General features: G+C 43.1%; 1 protein-coding gene across 1 annotated transcript; it reads left to right on the top strand.

Annotated features, from left to right (window-relative positions):
- The first annotated feature begins 365 nt into the window (after positions 1–365).
- Positions 366–4,164, top strand: LOC100856989 (SUMO protease). The gene is made up of 9 exons (NM_001397531.1): positions 366–1,209; positions 1,839–1,915; positions 1,996–2,089; positions 2,197–2,295; positions 2,663–2,749; positions 2,836–2,955; positions 3,133–3,236; positions 3,418–3,490; positions 3,572–4,164. The coding sequence occupies exons 1-9, from the start codon at positions 445–447 to the stop codon at positions 3,632–3,634; spliced, it is 1,482 nt and encodes a 493-aa protein (NP_001384460.1). The 5' UTR covers positions 366–444; the 3' UTR covers positions 3,635–4,164.
- Positions 4,165–17,318: the final 13,154 nt, after the last annotated feature.

The raw sequence follows: 17,318 nt of genomic DNA, 5'->3' as shown, positions 1-17,318 counted from the left end.
GGAAGAGATCAACCCCAACAGAGTCGGACCAGATCTCTAAAGAAATTCGTTTATTTCCAGTTTTCGACACGGTGCGAAGTTCGGTTAAAAAACGGGACCGTTAACCTTGCTGCCAGTTCGGTAGCGTCTCGCGACTCGCCAAAATCCTCCCAGCCAAGAATGGATTCAGATCCAACCTCTGGCTGACCGTTCGTTCAATCTAACATAGCGCTCTCCTTCCTTCCTTCCCGCCCTAAGCTGACATACTCGTACATTACAATCTGCCGCGCAGAAATGGATCAAAAAAATAACCAAAAAGCTCAAAAAGTCGATGGGGGAAAATAAAATAAAAATAAACCACATTCTCTCCTCCTTCCTCGAAAGGCCGCCAACTGCGCAACTGGCCCTCGCTAGCTGTAGCTGGGGCGCTCTCTACCGCCGCTAGGGTTTCCACCGCCGCCGTCGATGGGCGCCCTCACCGACAGCCGGAAGCGTCTCTCGGCGGACCACTGCCTCTCGGCCGACCACCGCCTCCCCTACCCCTCCTTGTCCCCGCCGTCCCTTATCCCTCCCTTCAAGCGGGCCAAGCTCTCCCCAATTCCTGAACACGATCCCTCCACCTCCGATTTCCCGCCTATCCGTCCCTCTCCCCAAATCATCCACTCCGCTGCGGCGGCATCCACCTCCTCCACGCCGGGCCCATCCCCCTCTTCTATCACCGCTTCCACCCCGCTTCCGCACAGGCGCCGACTCCCACCGCCGCCATTCCAGCGCTCGATCCACGGCCCCCAGCGGATCCTCCGCGTCTTCCAGCTTGGAGGGGCCGCACGGGCCTACGCCACCGGCCACTCATGGTTCTCCCCGCAATCACCCCCGCCTCGTCCTCTCGGACTCCAGCAGTACGTTGAGCTCGTCAACAGCGTCACCCACCCTTCGCCGCCCACTCCCGCCGCCATTACCAATGCTACGAGGCAGGCGGAGGTGGCGCCCTTCGAGGTGGTCGCCATCGAGGAGGATGAGGACGAGAGGAAGCAGCAGAACGAGGAGGAGGTGATGGGGAGCGTGGTAGTGAGAAGGGTGCCACCATACAAGGAGCTGTACGAGGCGTCGCGACAGAAGCGGGATGCTAAGCTCAAGACGCTCGAGTTTGAGGTGCGGCTCACTGAGCAGGGCCGTCTTAGCCTTGAGCGGCTTGCCGAGGCCCTCCCGCGAATTACGCCAAAGAAGGAGGTATTGCTTTCCTGGATTCTTTTTTTTTCTTTCATATTGTTTTGCGATGGGAGGACTGTGTGGAACAAGGTGGCTGACTAAATTGAACTGGGCTTGAATAGAAAAAAACGATTGGAATGTTCTGAATTTTGAAATGAAACAGCCATTCTGGAGAAACCTATGTGCTTCTTACTCGGGACCTAGCATTTCAGATCATAATGGAACACCAACCTTAGGCAGTTAATGCTTGTGAATTTCTTGGAATGTGATTATCTCTATAACTAGTTCTTCAATCATGGTTGTTTTTCCCTGAGATACACTTTATCTTAAATATATGATAGACTAGATACTTCTGTAGTCTCGTATTATTGCTTGTAAAAAATGTTTCACTTCTTACTCGCGTGTTACTAAAAGATAAGAGGGACCTATTAAAGGATTTTCTGGTTGTTATGCTGGAAATCTTTTCAATGACTGTTGGGATATAAGCCTGTGATTTTTGCAATTCCCTTGAAAAATAGATGGATTAAAAGAAATCCATGTTGTTCCTTGAGACTGAATTGCACTTAATGGTACACCAAACCAGGCTATGATTTTAGAATTGAACACACTCTTTTCATTAGGGTTATCAAGTATTAACATGTTTCTTTCAGGAGGTGCCTGAACCTTTTGTTCCTCTTACTGATGAGGATGAAGAAATGGTTCGTCAGGCTCTTCATGGCAAGAACAGGTTTGCTTATCTTCTTTTGTCATTTGATAGTCGCACGGATGTCTACTTAACTAGTTGTATCTAAAAGGGTCCTTTTCCAGACATGAGAGGTTAGCAGTACATGAACCTTCAAATATTGTGATAACGAGGGAGATCATGCAGTGCTTGAATAACCAGGAGTGGCTAAATGATGAGGTAATTTTCATTTTGCTGCTTCTGAAACTCTTTGCAGAGTTAAGGATACATAATGTAATATATCAGTATAAATTCTTGCTATTCTTTTCTTTTCCGACTACTTTCAGGCTATCAATTTGTATCTTGATCTTCTTAAAGAAAGGGAACTAAGAGAACCTTGCAGGTTCTTAAAATGTCATTTCTTCAACACCTTTTTCTACAAGAAGGTTTGTGTTAGAACTTGTTTTACCTTTTGGTGGGACAATTCTTTTTTATTTATTTTTCCTTGATTCTAAAAACTAGCATTCTCATCCAATGTGCATCATATCAGTTTGAAAGATATGCATGCAGTTACTACCTGATGCATTGTTTCCTAGCATTTATATGATATCCACCCAAACAGCTCAGCTGATTCATACATGTGCATGCACATGAGTTGCCCATTTAATGACATTCTCATTTTTTTCTATTATTATTGTCATTTGTCTTCTGTATTCATTACCATATTTTGTTGCGATTGTGACATGCGTTGTATTTTAGCGCAATGTTGTGTTAATTATAATTCATAACTCATCTCTCATTACTGTCTATCAGCTGATTTCCAGTGGGTATGATTATAAAGCTGTTAGAAGATGGACAACAAAAAGGAAGTTAGGGTACAGTCTAATTGATTGTGACAAGGTAAAGCACTTTTTGGATTCTGTTTTCAGCTTTAGATCTTACTAGGGTTTAACTTTGTATGCATTTGACCGAAACTTATTATCCAGATATTTGTTCCCATACACAAGGAAGTCCATTGGTGTTTAGCAGTCATCAACATCAGGGACAAAAAGTTTCAGTATCTAGACTCACTTGGTGGCATGGACATGAAGGTCTTGAATGTCTTGGTTAGTGTTATCCTCTAGGTTCTATCAGTGTTGCTTCATTCTGCTCTAGCCATGTACAAGCAGAAAAGCCATATTGAATTTCAATCATTTTTTTTGTTTTCTACATATTCTTTTTAAAAAAGAATATCTCTACCAGGCTAGTTATTTGGTTATATATGTTTTTTAAATGCTTGTCAGGCCAAGTATATTGTGGATGAGGTCAAAGACAAAAGTGGCCAACAGATGGATGTGCTCTCATGGAAGCAGGAAGGTGTCAAAAACCTTCCTTTGCAGGAGAATGGGTACTTCTCATCTTTGTTCCTAGCAAGCATAGTTGTACTTTTGTTTCTGTTTGTGCAGTTAATGAAATTCTTTGGAAAAAAACTGCATGTAATTGCCAACCTGAGAACATTTAGTTTCTTACAGCACTATTCCTACTTGTTCTTAAGTTTACCTAATGTACTGAGTCTTCTGTCACCCTAGATGGGACTGCGGCATGTTTATGCTCAAATACATTGACTTCTACAGCAGAGATATGGACCTCATTTTCGGACAGGTAATACGTTGTCTATCATTTTTCCCATAATGGATATGATGTATCTGCAAAAGTTGAAACAAAATTGTATGCATTTTGTAGAAGCAAATGCATTACTTCCGCAGGAGGACAGCGAAGGAAATACTGAGTTTGAGAGCTGAATAAACCTTGGAGGACATCATAAGTCATTTTGGCTATGTTCAGAATTGTTGGAATATGTACTTAACAAATGGGTGCAGCGGCTTAAAGGTATAGCACTGAGTGCAAGGAATTTGGAAGTTCTCCAGTTGCACAACGGCACCAAGCGATGGCCAAGCAACCGGTTGGAATTTTGCATGAGCACAGTGGTGCCTTTAAGTTTTGCCAGTGAGCATTTGCAGGTCATAAATGGGTGGAATGAGGCTTCTCCTGGCATTAGATTGCAATGAGATTCCTCAGAGACAGCTGGATTATGGATGACTTAGAAACTATATATAGCAGTGATCTTGAGCTTCCTGTGAGGTGTGAGCTGACCAAGTGAGCAATCACCGGTTTAGGCTGTATGCCCAGCTTCGGTGCAGAGTTTTGTATAATGTTCAAATCCCTTTTGTTCTTTATGTTTGTATTTATTTTTTAAATAGTGCTAATTCCCTTAGCCGATTATGAGTGTATCTGGAATGGCTGATCCGTTACCTGTAGTTTTAGGTCTTCTTTGGCATGGCTCTATCTCCTTGCACAGTTAACCGAGGAGCATGTTGGGCAGAGCATTTGCACCCCCAATTCTGGCACAAGGTGTAAGCATAATAACAAATGAATATCATACAGCACGAGCACAATAAGCAGAAGACCAAATATACTAAATAAAAAATACCTTGTTTGTTTGTCATTATCTGTTGTATCAGCATCACGCTCACTTCCAGCAAGATCAGTAGATGACATTTTCTCTACAAGCTTTGTATTCTTTGCTTCAATACCATCTCGGTCTTTCTGTCTCCGGGTTTCAGAAAATTGTTTTTTGTCAGCCAATTGCAGAATAGTATTCCCTTTGTCTCAAAGTAGTATTTGTTTTAGCTCTTAATTTTTATGTATATATTAAAATAAATGATGATAAATATAGACACACACGTAAATATGTAAAATACATACATCAAGTGTTGTATGGAAATATAAATATGTAAAATACATACATCAAGTGTTGTATGGAAATATATTTGGTACAATCGTGCAACCAAGACACAGAAATAGAAGTGGGAGGACCTTTTTTAAAAAAATATAGGGAGAGGTGGGAGGGTTGTTTTGAAAACTATGTTTTTAAAAAAGTCCTCCCACCTATATTTCTATGTATTGGTTGCATGTTTTGTACCCATTGGAGTGGTTGGACCAGATATGTTCCCGTGTTTGTATTTTTATGTCTATATTTAAATGAATGATGATGAATCTAGACACATATGTAAAACACATATATCAAGTGTTGTATGAATCTAGTAATTATTTAAAACGAATTCTAATTTGGAATAGAGGGAGTATGAGATCATGACGACTCTTCATTGACTCTAGTTGTGCTTGTGCTTCTTGCAGCATTTCCTTTCTCAATGTATTCTTTTACAATCTGAACATCAGAAACCTCAAACTCCTGTAAACCAACAATACAAGAATACAAACCTTTTTTCATCTCCCCTTTATAAGAGTTGCCTACAAAAAAATAAAAGAATAAAAATATAGCCTGATTGAAATGTATAAAAATTAAAAAATCCACAAAACAAAGTCAAAATGATAATGATGTACCATGAAACTCTACCAACATAATCGAGAAAAAATGATTTAAAAAACACTCAGATTTATTTCCTAAGGAAACCATTCAAAAACTTAACTGACTAGAGCTAGATTAGCAATTATAAAGTGGCTTATGTGCTTAGCTTTGATTACACATTTCCATTAGACCCGACAGTGGGGATCAAGTGTTTCACACATTAATAGGATTCAACCAACTCTGAACCACGAGCCATTGTTATAAAAGGTGTTCATCCCCTAGTCCCCCACCCCACCATTTCATCATATGGCATAGATAAATACTGCTCCCTTAGTCCTAAAATATAACAATTTTTGAGTTTGTCCTAAGTTTGACAAAAATTTGTGGAAAAGTAAATTAGCATATACTACATTAAAGAAGTAAATGATGATACCTTTGTGGTCTAGCAGGGGATTGATGCGCAGCAAGCAACCAACAAAGGGTTGTGGGCAAGAACTCAAGAAGTAGGGGTGGGAAGAACGAGGAGAATCCCTGGTGATGTCCCGAGCGCTGGGGAGTTCCACCAGTGCACCCCCAGGTAACCTCCTTGAGACTAGGAGATTTATTTTTCTCTTGATATCTTAGTACAAACTACTGCTTGGCCTCTTATAGGTTGAGTCCGGGTGTATATCTTAGAATCTAAACAAATCATACCTCAAACTAACTAAATATAGAAACTTATATGTAGCCACTGTTGTTTCCTTTAATCCTATCGAGCTCTACTTCGGTATACCCTACCTATAAATGCATCCCTGTCATTTACCCCTCCCCTAAAATAGGTTGTGAAAGGGAAATAGGCTAAAACCTTTTCCTAATTGATTTTGGTGGTTGAATTGTCCAACACAAATTATTGACTAACTAGTTTGTTCTAGAATATATGTTCCACAGGTGCCAAAGGTTCACAACAAACCAATACAAAGTTATAAGAAATGGTTCAAATGAAAGGAGCAATAAAAACCGAAGGCTGCCCTGGTCTGGCGCACCGGACTGACTGGTGCACCACCGGACAGTGTCCGATGCACCAGGGTGGATCAACTCCAACTTGCTAGCTTCGAGTTTTCGGGGAGCCTCTCCGCTATAATTCACCGGACTGTCCGGTGTAGCACTGGACTGTTCGGTGTGCCAAGCGGAGTAACAACTACAGCGCCAACGGTCGTCTGCAAAAGGTGAACAGTGAGCTACAGCGCGCGGACTACGTGCGCAGAAGTCAGAGCAGGCGCAGATGGCGCACCGGACAGTGAACAATGACTGTCCGGTGCACCATCGGACTCTCCGGTGGCCCCACTTGTCAGAGCCCCACTTGTCTTACGCTTGGATCGCTTTTCTTCTTCCCCATTTCTTGTTCCTAAGATCTTTGTAATCAAAGCAAGAGACACCAATTGTGTGGTGGTCCTTGTGGGGACTAAGTGTCCCAATTGATTGAGAAGAGAAGCTCACTCGGTCAAAGTGACCGTTTGAGAGAGGGAAAGGGTTGAAAGAGACTCGGTCTTTGTGACCACCTCAACGGGGAGTAGGTTTGCAAGAACCGAACCTCGGTAAAACAAATCATCGTGTCACTCTTGCTATTTGCTTGTGATTTGTTTTTCGCCCTCTCTTTCGGACTCGATTATACTTCTAACGCTAACCCCGGCTTGTAGTTGTGCTTAAAGTTTGTAAATTTCAGATTTGCCTATTCACCCCCCTCTAGGCGACTTTCAGGTTGTCCTCGACCTGGACATCAGGAAAATGGTGCCTATAATCTTCCAACTGAACCCAAGTTGCATTAGCTGCTAATTGTCCTAGCCATTACACCAGCAGTTCCCACACTCGTCGGTTCTTGTGTTCCTTAGTAATCTTCTTGGGCTGAGGCAGTACTCTGCCATGTAATATTGGAGGTAAAAGGTATGATCTCAGCTGCTGGTGTCTCAGCCATGTAATATTGGAGGTAAAGGTACCATCTCATCTGGTGGAGTACATGTATATTTGTATATTTCTTTAGTGAAGATACATGGAACACATTATGGATGCGTGCATGGGCTAGAAAAGGCTAGCTTGTAAGACACTGTCCCAATCTCTTCAGAACCTAATATGGACCATAGAAATGTGGTCCCAACTTAGAGTAAGAGGTGAAAGGGAAATGTGCCCTTTGGCCATTTCTATAAATGTTTTGGTGATTAGATGCCCAACACATTATTTTGGCTAATATGTGCTAAGTGCTAAAGAGATGCAAATCAAGAATCAAGGTATGACTCTAGCCTTAGTGAATTGTTTTTGGTACTAATATATTCCTCTAAGTGCTAGGAACCTTGTCAAGTCAAATAAGATTGGATTGAAGAAGTTTGGCACCAGCCTGCGGTGCACCGGACTGTTCGGTGTGCACTGGACTGTGTCCGGTGCAGGTCCAGTAGCGAACTCGCTACTCTCAGGAAATCGCCGAGGGCGCTGCGGCTAAAATTCACCAGATTCTCCGGTGAGCCAACTGCGCCCGCGCCAACGGTCGGCAGCGCGATCAGCGGGCGACGCGTGGCCCGCGCCAACGGTCACCAGGCCGCACCGGACTGTCCGGTGTGCCAAGGGGACCGAAGGCTCAACGGTCGGCTTCGCCAGAGAAGGAAAGAAACCCGACACAGTTCATGTCCAGTGCGCCAACCGACAGAAGGCAAGAATTGCCTACCAAATGGAGATCCAACGGCTCCTAGCTGCCTTGGGGCTATAAAAGGGACCCCTAGGCGCATGGAGCACGACACCAAGCTTCCATTGAACATCCTAAGACGCCTAGACTTCGCAAGCACGCATCCAGATCATTGCGATTAAGATTTGAGCACTTGTCGAGTTGTAAACTCTTTGCTCTGTGTTTTGTGTGCTCGTGTCTTCACTTGTGTGCGTAACATTGTTGCGACTCTAGCTTTTGCGTGTGTTTCTTTCCCTCCCTTACTCTTGTGGTTTTCATTGAGATCAATCTTGTATGGGTGAGAGACTCCAACTTGTGGAGATTCCTCACAAGGGAAACATTGACTAAGGAAGAAAATCGTGGTATTCAAGTAGATCATTGGATAGCTTGAAAGGGGTTAAGTGCAACCCTCGTCCATTGGGACACCACAACGTGGAAGTAGGCAAGTGTTCTACTTCGAACCACGGGATAAAAATCGTTGGGTCGCCTGTGTTTATTCTTGTACGATCTTCCACTCACTTGATAATTGCTCTAAGTTTAATACTCACTTTGTAAAGAGCAATTAAGTGAAGAAGCTATCTCTTTCTCTCTAGACATAGCACCTTGGTTTTGATTTCACTAACATTTCATAAACCAAGTTTGTGCTATTTAGTGTTGATTTTTACAAGATCATCTATTCACCCCCTCTAGGTGCTCTCAAGAGGCTGATGTGATTCCTAAGGCTCTACGATGTTGCAATCAAACCTACACCCAATCTCCAACAATGAATTGCACCTCCCTCCTCGACTTATCCTAGAACTGTTTCATTGTCAGATGAGCTTGTACTAAGCGCTCCTTGTCCTAAGCTAAAAATTCATCTCGATCATGTAACTGAGTATCAATAGTAGATACCTGGGACAGTCCAGGCTGATAGGAGATAATAGCTGGTGGCTCTCGTCCATAAACCACCCGAAATGGTGAGTAGCTAAGGGCTGTTTGGGATGAAGTGTTATAATATTAATTATCCCAATACAACCATTGTAACCACATGCGGGGTCAGTTACTGGCTAAGCATCACAAGTACATTAAGATAATTCGATTAGAAACTTAAGATTGGCCATCAGACTATGGATGGAATGCAGAACTCATCTGCAGCTTGACCCATATCCTGGTGGACAACTCAATCCAAAATGTACTGGTGAATACTAGATCACGATCACTAACGATGGAGCAAGAAATACCATGGTGTAAAACAATATGATCAAAGAAAGTTTTGGCTATTGAAGATGCTATATAGGGATGGCTGAGAGTCACGAAGTGAGCATACTTCGAGAATCGGTCCACCACATTAAGAATAACTAATTTACCTCCTACCTTTGGAAATACCTCCACAAAATCCCTGGCGATATCGCTCCATACCCTTGAAGGAACCGAAAGGGGTTGTAACAAGCTTCCTGGATGAAGGTGTTCGAACCTATTACGTTGACAAACTAAACATCCCTTAACAAAATATCTAATGTGCCCTGCAACGAGGGGACTATAGAAGGCAACTGGTAGCGATGATATGGCCTAAATAGGCCACTTGTAGCACCGAAAAAGCATTTGGATAGCTTCAGGACTAATTGGTGATCATGGAGGGCCTACATAACCAACTTTCTATGCTACAGATGTGTGGTCTAGTTTTATTTTAAATGAGGATATCATCAAAAAATCATGGCACACACTTTCTGATAAATAGTTTCAAAATATTATCCATCAAGTTCTGAAATGTGGATGTGGCATTAGTTAGCCCAAAGGGCATGACAAGGAATTCAAAATGACTGTGATGGGTGCAAAAGGCCTTTTTTCCACATCTCCTGAGGACATGAGTACTTGGTGGTAACCAATCCTTAAATCTAATCTGGTGAAGAATGCAACACCATGTAGTTCATCCAACAACTCATCAACCACTAGAATTGAGAACCTGTCCTTTACTGTCTTATCATTAAGTGTGTGGTAATCCACACAAAACCTCCATGAGCCATTAGACTTCTTCACAAGTAGAACTGGAGATGAAAAAGCGGAGGTACATTCTTGAATGATATCTTGTTATAACATAGTATCACATTGTTACTCTATTTCATCCTTGAACAATTGAGGGTACCGATACGACCTCACTGCCATAGGTGGGGTACCAAGCAGTTATATGATCGTATGGGCATGGTGACCAAATGGAGGCAGGTCATGGGGTTCCCTGAAAATGTCCTCAAAGGAATGGAGAAAGGCCTCCATGAGATTACTTCCTAATGCTAAAACTGTGCAGTGTGGTGCCAGTCCACCAATTCCAGTCCATTGAGTGGTACGACCTTGGTACAAGAATGACATGGAGAGGGCCTCAAAATTCCATAGAATCAGCCCGAGGGCGCGAAGCCAATGTATGCCCAATACAATGTCAAATCCAGCAAGTGGAAGGGTATAACATGATATGGAAAACTCAGCCTCGCCAATGACAAGAGGGAGCTGAGTGCACACACTAGTAGTAGTCACGCGATCTCCGTTGGCCACCTTCATAGTCAGACTCAAACGCGGTTCAACTATAAGTTACAACTGACTGGCCACTGAATCATTGGTGAAATAATGTGTCAAGCCAGTGTCAACAAGGGCCACTAACTAACGTCCTTGCAAAGAGACAATAAGCTTTATGGTAGTGCCGATACAAATACTAGTGAGGGCATGGAGGGAGATGCTGATATCATCTGGTGTTTTGCCACCCTCATCATCTTTGTTTAATTCCAGTGAGAAGACTCCTTTGGTCGCACACTTATGATCTGCAGTATTGAAAAGGAAATGAGCTATAGGGCCATTTCTACCTGTTTTTTGATTAAGTGTCCAACACACCATCATGGACTAACTAGTTTGATATGAGTATAAGCACATGTCCACTTGAAGGCAACTTGAAGAAACTAAGTCTAAATGAGCTAAACTCGTGGCTGCAAAGTGCAACTTTGGGTAAAAATAGTAAAAACATGAGGTTTGAATGTTTCAATAAGTTGCATATGCCTTACACTATGTTTCTAGCACTTTTGTTTGAAGTCTAACTCAATTTTGTAAGAAACTGTTTTTATGACTTAGTTTGAGCCATATGGCAAATCCTGGTGAAAGATCGAGAAAAGGTCAGTTCTCTACACTTAGTCAATTGGATTATGTTCTACTTATGTTTTTCTAAGTTGTAGGTAAGCTCCCAGGGACAACGAAATTGATTTGAAGAAGTTAGGCTCAAAAGAGCCAATTCTGTGTTGTTCTGGGCGTCACCGGACTAGCCCGGTGGCGCACCAGACCGAGTCCACAAAGGCCCAGGACTTAGGCTCTATGTGGCTTGGTGCACCGGACTGCCGGTCATTGAGAGCACCTAGAGGGGGGGTGAATAGGTGATCCTGTGAAACTTGAAACTTAAGGCCACAAAACTTTGTTAGGAGTTAGCACAATAAAGCCAAGTGGCTAGAGAAGAGTTCTTGCAAGACACGATAACCACAAGAAGATCAATCACAGATAGACACAGTGGTTTATCCCGTGGTTCGGCCAAGTCCAACACTTGCCTACTCCACGTTGTGGCGTCCCAACGGACGAGGGTTGCAATCAACCCCTCTCAAGCGGTCCAAAGACCCACTTGAATACCACGGTGTTTTGCTTTGTTTACTTTATCCCGCTCGCGAGGAATCTCCACAACTTGGAGCCTCTCGCCCTTACACTTTGATGTTCACAAAGAAGCACAGAGTAAGGGAGGGATGAGCAACGCACACAAGACACAAAATCAGAGCGACAATACACACACAAGTCACAACACGAGCTCTCAACACACTCAACGAGTTCTCTACTCAAATGGAGCTCTAGTTGCTATCACAAAGAATCGAATGCGCGAAATTGAAGTCTTGGTGCTTAGGAATGCTTAGAGAATGCTTGGTGTACTCCTCCATGCGCCTAGGGGTCCCTTTTATAGCCCCAAGGCAGCTAGGAGCCGTTGAGAGCAATTCAAGAAGGCAATTCTTGCCTTCTGTCGCCTGGCGCACCGGACACTGTCTGGTGCACACCGGACAGTCCGGTGCTCCTTCTGACCGTTGGCTCTTGCCACGCGTCACGCGCGGATTCCGCGGCCGACCGTTGGCCCGGCCGACTGTTGGCTCACCGGACAGTCCGGTGCACCACCGGACAGTCCGGTGATTTATAGTCGTACGCTGTTAATTACTTCCCGAGAGCAGCCAGTTGACAGCCGCCGGCCTGGCGCACCGGACAGTCCGGTGCACCCAGACCGAGCTGTCTTTGGCTGAACAAAGTCATCTCTTTCCAACTTGATTTCTCCTGTTTCCAGCACTTAGACACAATACATTAGTCTCTAAAACAATATACTAAGTCATAGAAAAATACCTTTACTTTTGATTTGCACTTTGCATAAGTCCACTTGTGTTGACACTTAATCACCAAAATACTTAGAAATGGCCCAAGGGCACATTTCCCTTTCAGTCATATGAACTCTGCAGTCTCGGAAATTATTTTTAATAATTCACCGGACCGTCTATAGTAATCAGTCTGGTAGTGGATCGGACCGTCTCCAACAGCTCTCTCCCGCGGGCACACGCTGGCCAATGGATAGCTTACATGACACCCGATCCAAAGGTGCACTGGACTGGTTCGGTGCCCACTAGTTAAAGAAGGTGCCAAATCAAATCTCGGGCTCAATGCATGTGGACCCGGTCTTGTGGGGCACCGCATCGGTCTGTAGCTTTGGCATGTTTTTGCAAGGAAGTGGCAACGACTATGGGGCCTTTTGGGGCTACAAAAGTACCCCATGGCGACCTCTTTCAGCACCCGAGTACTCCCAGATCAACACATAATGCCAACACTTTGTCGCGACGCTATTTAGTGATTCTAGTGAGATTCGAGCGTTGTGTTGAGCCGTTTCTTGTAACACTTGTGTTTGCGCTCCTATGATCTTCTCTGTTGCGTTGTGTTGCTGCATTTTGCTCTTGTGTGTGTACTCTCTCCTTCTCTTGTCCTTAAGCTTGCAACTCTGATTTGTGTACGGACGCAAAAGATTCCGATTTGTGGAGATTCCTTGTGAGAGGGATTCATTGATATAAGGAAGAATCGTGGCACTTAAGTTTAATCTTTGGATCACTTGAGAGAGGTTGAGTGCAGCCCTTCTCCATTGGGACAGACAACATAGATAAAGACAAGCATTTCATGCTTGGCCGAACCACGGGATAAAAATCGCATGTGTCTCTTGTTCATTTACTTTCTTGCGGTTTCTCTCTTCCTAAGTTCTCCAAAATTCACTTGTGATATTGCTCTTAATTTAAATTTACATTTTGAAAGAGCAATCAAATGAAGAGAACTTTTCTCTCTTCATCTCATCTCGAACTTGGTTTAGTTTTGTGCTAAATCTAATTTTAGACCAAATTTGTGTTTTTAGTGTTCATTTTGCAGGATCACATATTCACTCCCCCTCTAGGTGTTCTCAATTGGTATCGAAGTCGGTCTCTTCCGTTGGGTCTAACAACCTAGAGAGATGGACTCCAAAGGGAAGGACAAGGTGGCCGACGAGAAGCAGACGGTCCCCATTGACGACGAGCCCAAGGGAGACAAGACCGTTGACTCGGGATCGGGCAAGAAGAATGAGGGGAAGAAGAAGTGCATCAAGAAGATCACCTACTATGAAAATGACACATCTTCTGCACAAAAGGACTCCTCCTACATGCAAAAATCGGTCAAAACCCCCTTTACTCGCACTCCTAATTATAAGCACATTTCTCTCAAACAGGCTGAAATGGGCCAGCCTGGACCGCTATTGGGATCCACTAATGAATTTTTATTTCATTTTATTTTCATCTACGTTTGATTAAGCACGTCATACCAGAATCAAATAAATTTCATCTGCTTAATTATCCGAACACTTTGATTTCTTGACCCTGGGTGAGGTGCATGAAGAAAACCTCGAGATATTAACTCGCACATGATTTCGTGCGTGTTTTTGGATTATAAAAGTCGAGTGCTCCTCAAGCGCAGTGCGACATTTTGATTTAGGGTTAATTTCGCCCACGTAACTTTTGTTGTCGAGTTCTAATAAATTTGTCTGGGGCGAAATCGCAATATTGGGTTGATTCTCCGCATTTGCATTTGCTTTACGCTTAAGTCGAGTACGCCCTATTCTTGTTATTTGTTGTCACGAAAAAACCTTAATTCCGCAAGATCCTTTATATCATCGAGATAGATGTGCGGCATAGAGATTAGGATCCTCATAGACATACTCATTTAGGTTCACAACCATGGTTTAGAATGTGATGAACACCTGGGGTGTTACAATGTTGCCTTGTTTTTGGTGTCCCATAGGAACCAAGAGCAAGTGACAAATCCCTACCCTTCTACCCTTGCACTAGGAAAGCATAGAAGCCCACTTCCGATCACCAATTCCTAGCCAAGAATAGAAGTGGCATAAAAGCATTCTTTCATCTCCAGCTACTATGAACCAATATCTACACAAGACTTCCTTAATTAATCAATCAAGCCCGGTGCCCTTATAAGTCTTGTGGTTGTACTATTTTTCCAAGTAGTCAATCTGTGAATCGGTCCTTAGGGTGATCAACTTGAACAATCACAATCCAACATGCTCAAGATTCTATTACCATGTTTCTAGAAAAGCATATTTTAATCATAGTTCTAATGTCCATTGAGCCTCATTTCACTTTTGTAAAGTTGAGCACTAGCACCATCTAATATAAAATTCCCAATTCCTGGTTAAAACAAGCACATGGTAAATCGATAACTAGTTATCCTAACAACAACAATAACTTTTGCCAAAAACATTAAGTGACATTAAATTGAATATGATTTAGGTTAGGGAATACTTGCCTTCTTCATATTCCTTGGGTTCTTCAAAATACAAGCCTACAAAACAATTGCACAATGTCGGTTCTATCGTAACAAACATACAATCAATATACACAAAATAAGAGGAACAAAACTCCAACTAAGAAAACTCTATGCAAAATTAGTTTTGGAAATATTTTATGTAATAAAACTATTTTTGTGACTAAAAGCATTAATTTTGGATTAAAATGAATTAGTTATTCATTTTATAAAGATCAGGGAAATTTCTTTAATTATTTGTAAACATGCTTTAAAAAGTATGAAACAGATCCCTGGTTATAACATCGTTGGACTACTAGTTAAATAGGTGAAAATAAAAGGTCTCTTTAGCAAAAGACCATCCCCGTCAACATTTTTATGGTGTTATAGTCATCTTCTATTATCGTACAAGAATGGTCTACTAGTGGAGGTCTTTTATATACTTTCAGTGATGTATAACATTACTATTCGTGTTAATAAAGTGTTGTGCTTTTAATATATACACTATATAACAAATCTATGCATGTGATTACGATCCTGTACGTATATAATGAGTATTCGATTTTGTCATTAAACTGGGTGTGACAACTGACAAGCGACCTCAACCAAGTTAAGTACATTAAAGAGGAAACTGAGCATCTTAAAAGAATCATGGTACCCAAAAAGGAGGTGAATTAGGCTTCTCTGAAAACTCTTACAATAATTAAACCCTAGCCTACTTCACCCTTGTGGCGGACCCGCCCAGATTAGTCCAGCTTAAGTGCCTAAGTCCCGCCTTAGAGGCACACTTAAATCAGAATAATTTAGCAGCCCGTAGGATCTAGTTCGATAAAACCACTTACACCAGATCAAGATACCACTCGCTCACTCGAAGATGGGACACAGAGAAATACAATAAAGCACAATACCACAATTTAAGGAGTACTTGTAACACCCAAAATCTTATTTTGGATTTATTAGAAAGATTTTTTTTTAAAAAATCTGAATAAATGTTGTTAATAGGGATTTTATTAGCTTAGAAATTATTTCTTGAAAATAAGTAAATGGCAATATTATATTTGGAGTTGTTAAAGTTAGATGTTGGACTCAAAACTAGAAATTGAAAATCAAACAATAAACATAAAGAATTTCAAATATTGATATGAGTGAATTATTTTCTTCTCTCTCATAAAGTAAGCATTAGTATTATAGAAAATAACAAAATAAATAATAAAATATTATTGCATCATGCTGGGATTATTTTGTTTGTTGCATCTAAATTGGAGCTTGAAATTCAAAACCTAATTTGAATTTGAATTTGGAACGTGGAAATTAAAATAGAAAAGATAAAAAAAGAAAAAGAGGGAAAATGAAGCCATACCTGCGCTCGGGCCTTTTTCCTGAAATCGGCCCACAACCACTGTTAGCCTGCTCGGCCTAGCCGGGCTGCACGCCGCGCCGACAGGCGGGCCCCGCCTGTCAGCGTCCCGTTGCGCGCGCCACTGCCAGGTCTCTCACCAACGGCTGGGGCCCACCTGTCGGGTCCCTACCCTTCGTCATCTCCGGACCGGAGCTCGCACCGGTCACTGTGTAACAAACTCCGTGCGCCGAGAAAATCTTGGGCGGTTGTTTCGTGCCGAACTCGCCTCCTCGCGCCTATATAACCAGGTCATATGTTCCTCCTCCTCGTATCATGTGGTCGCGACCGAAGCCACCATATACCGGGTGTTGGGTGAGGGAGAAGCAGAGAGCACCGTCGCACGCGAACCGCCTCACGCGAACCGCCGCACGCGAACCGCCGCAAAGGAGTCGACTCGACCCGTAGAGCGTGGCCAAAAGTGAAGCGCAGGGTGCATGGAAGGTGCACTACAGAATTCATTGTCGTGGAAGGGCCTAAATCGACGGCAATTCCTCGTCGGAGTGCTCTCCGCCGCGAAGCCCCTTCACGCCGAGGGCAGACTCGTCTCCACTCCAAGCGCCGGTGAGAATCCTATCGAGTGCTTAGTTGTCGTCTCCATTTCGCTTGGGCTGGTTGGATTAGGAGATGGGGGTCATTTGCACGGGGATCGTGTGCTCTGGCGATGGCGCCATCGTGGTGACCCTACACCATCGCGCTCTGGTCATGGGGGAAGACGAAGAACCATGGCCGTGGATGTAATCTCGAATGGCTAGGATTGGGCCCGGGTGCTGGACTCGGGTGGGTGGACGTGGTCCGTCCGATCTGTCGCAAGGGCGTATGGGGGTGAACCCTGGGCCATTTAGAACGTGATCGTTGATGCCCCGGGGAACATATAGGATTAGCTCTCTGGCGTTTTAAATCATAGTCGTCGATCCTAGATCCATTGGCCGTGCGTGCGTACCGGTTGGAAGAAAGATTTTCTAATCCTGGCCGTTAGCACAATCCAACGGTCAGGATGTTCCTGTACCCCTTCGCTATGCAGAATTTATAAAAGAACCCTCGGAATGTAGTGGAATCAATCCGCCGTCCACAACCATTGTTAAATAATTACAACCGCACCCTGGAATTTGTAGATTCAACCTCGAGCTCTCTAATAATTATGTCAGTGGTCCAGAAATTTCGGTTTAATGATAAA

The sequence above is a fragment of the Zea mays genome, chromosome 3, assembly GCF_902167145.1.
Source record: "Zea mays cultivar B73 chromosome 3, Zm-B73-REFERENCE-NAM-5.0, whole genome shotgun sequence".
Lineage (NCBI taxonomy): Eukaryota > Viridiplantae > Streptophyta > Magnoliopsida > Poales > Poaceae > Zea > Zea mays.
This window is presented reverse-complemented; position numbering and strand designations above follow the sequence as displayed.

What these genes read in the sequence shown, in the direction of transcription:
- LOC100856989 (NM_001397531.1), top strand. Translation starts at nt 445, where the DNA reads ATGGGCGCCCTCACCGACAGCCGGAAGCGTCTCTCGGCGGACCACTGC. An exon ending in GCTCTTCATGGCAAGAACAG is followed by an intron (nt 1,916 to 1,995) that starts GTTTGCTTATCT and finishes GTCCTTTTCCAG; the next exon opens with ACATGAGAGGTTAGCAGTAC. An exon ending in CTTCCTTTGCAGGAGAATGG is followed by an intron (nt 3,237 to 3,417) that starts GTACTTCTCATC and finishes CTGTCACCCTAG; the next exon opens with ATGGGACTGCGGCATGTTTA.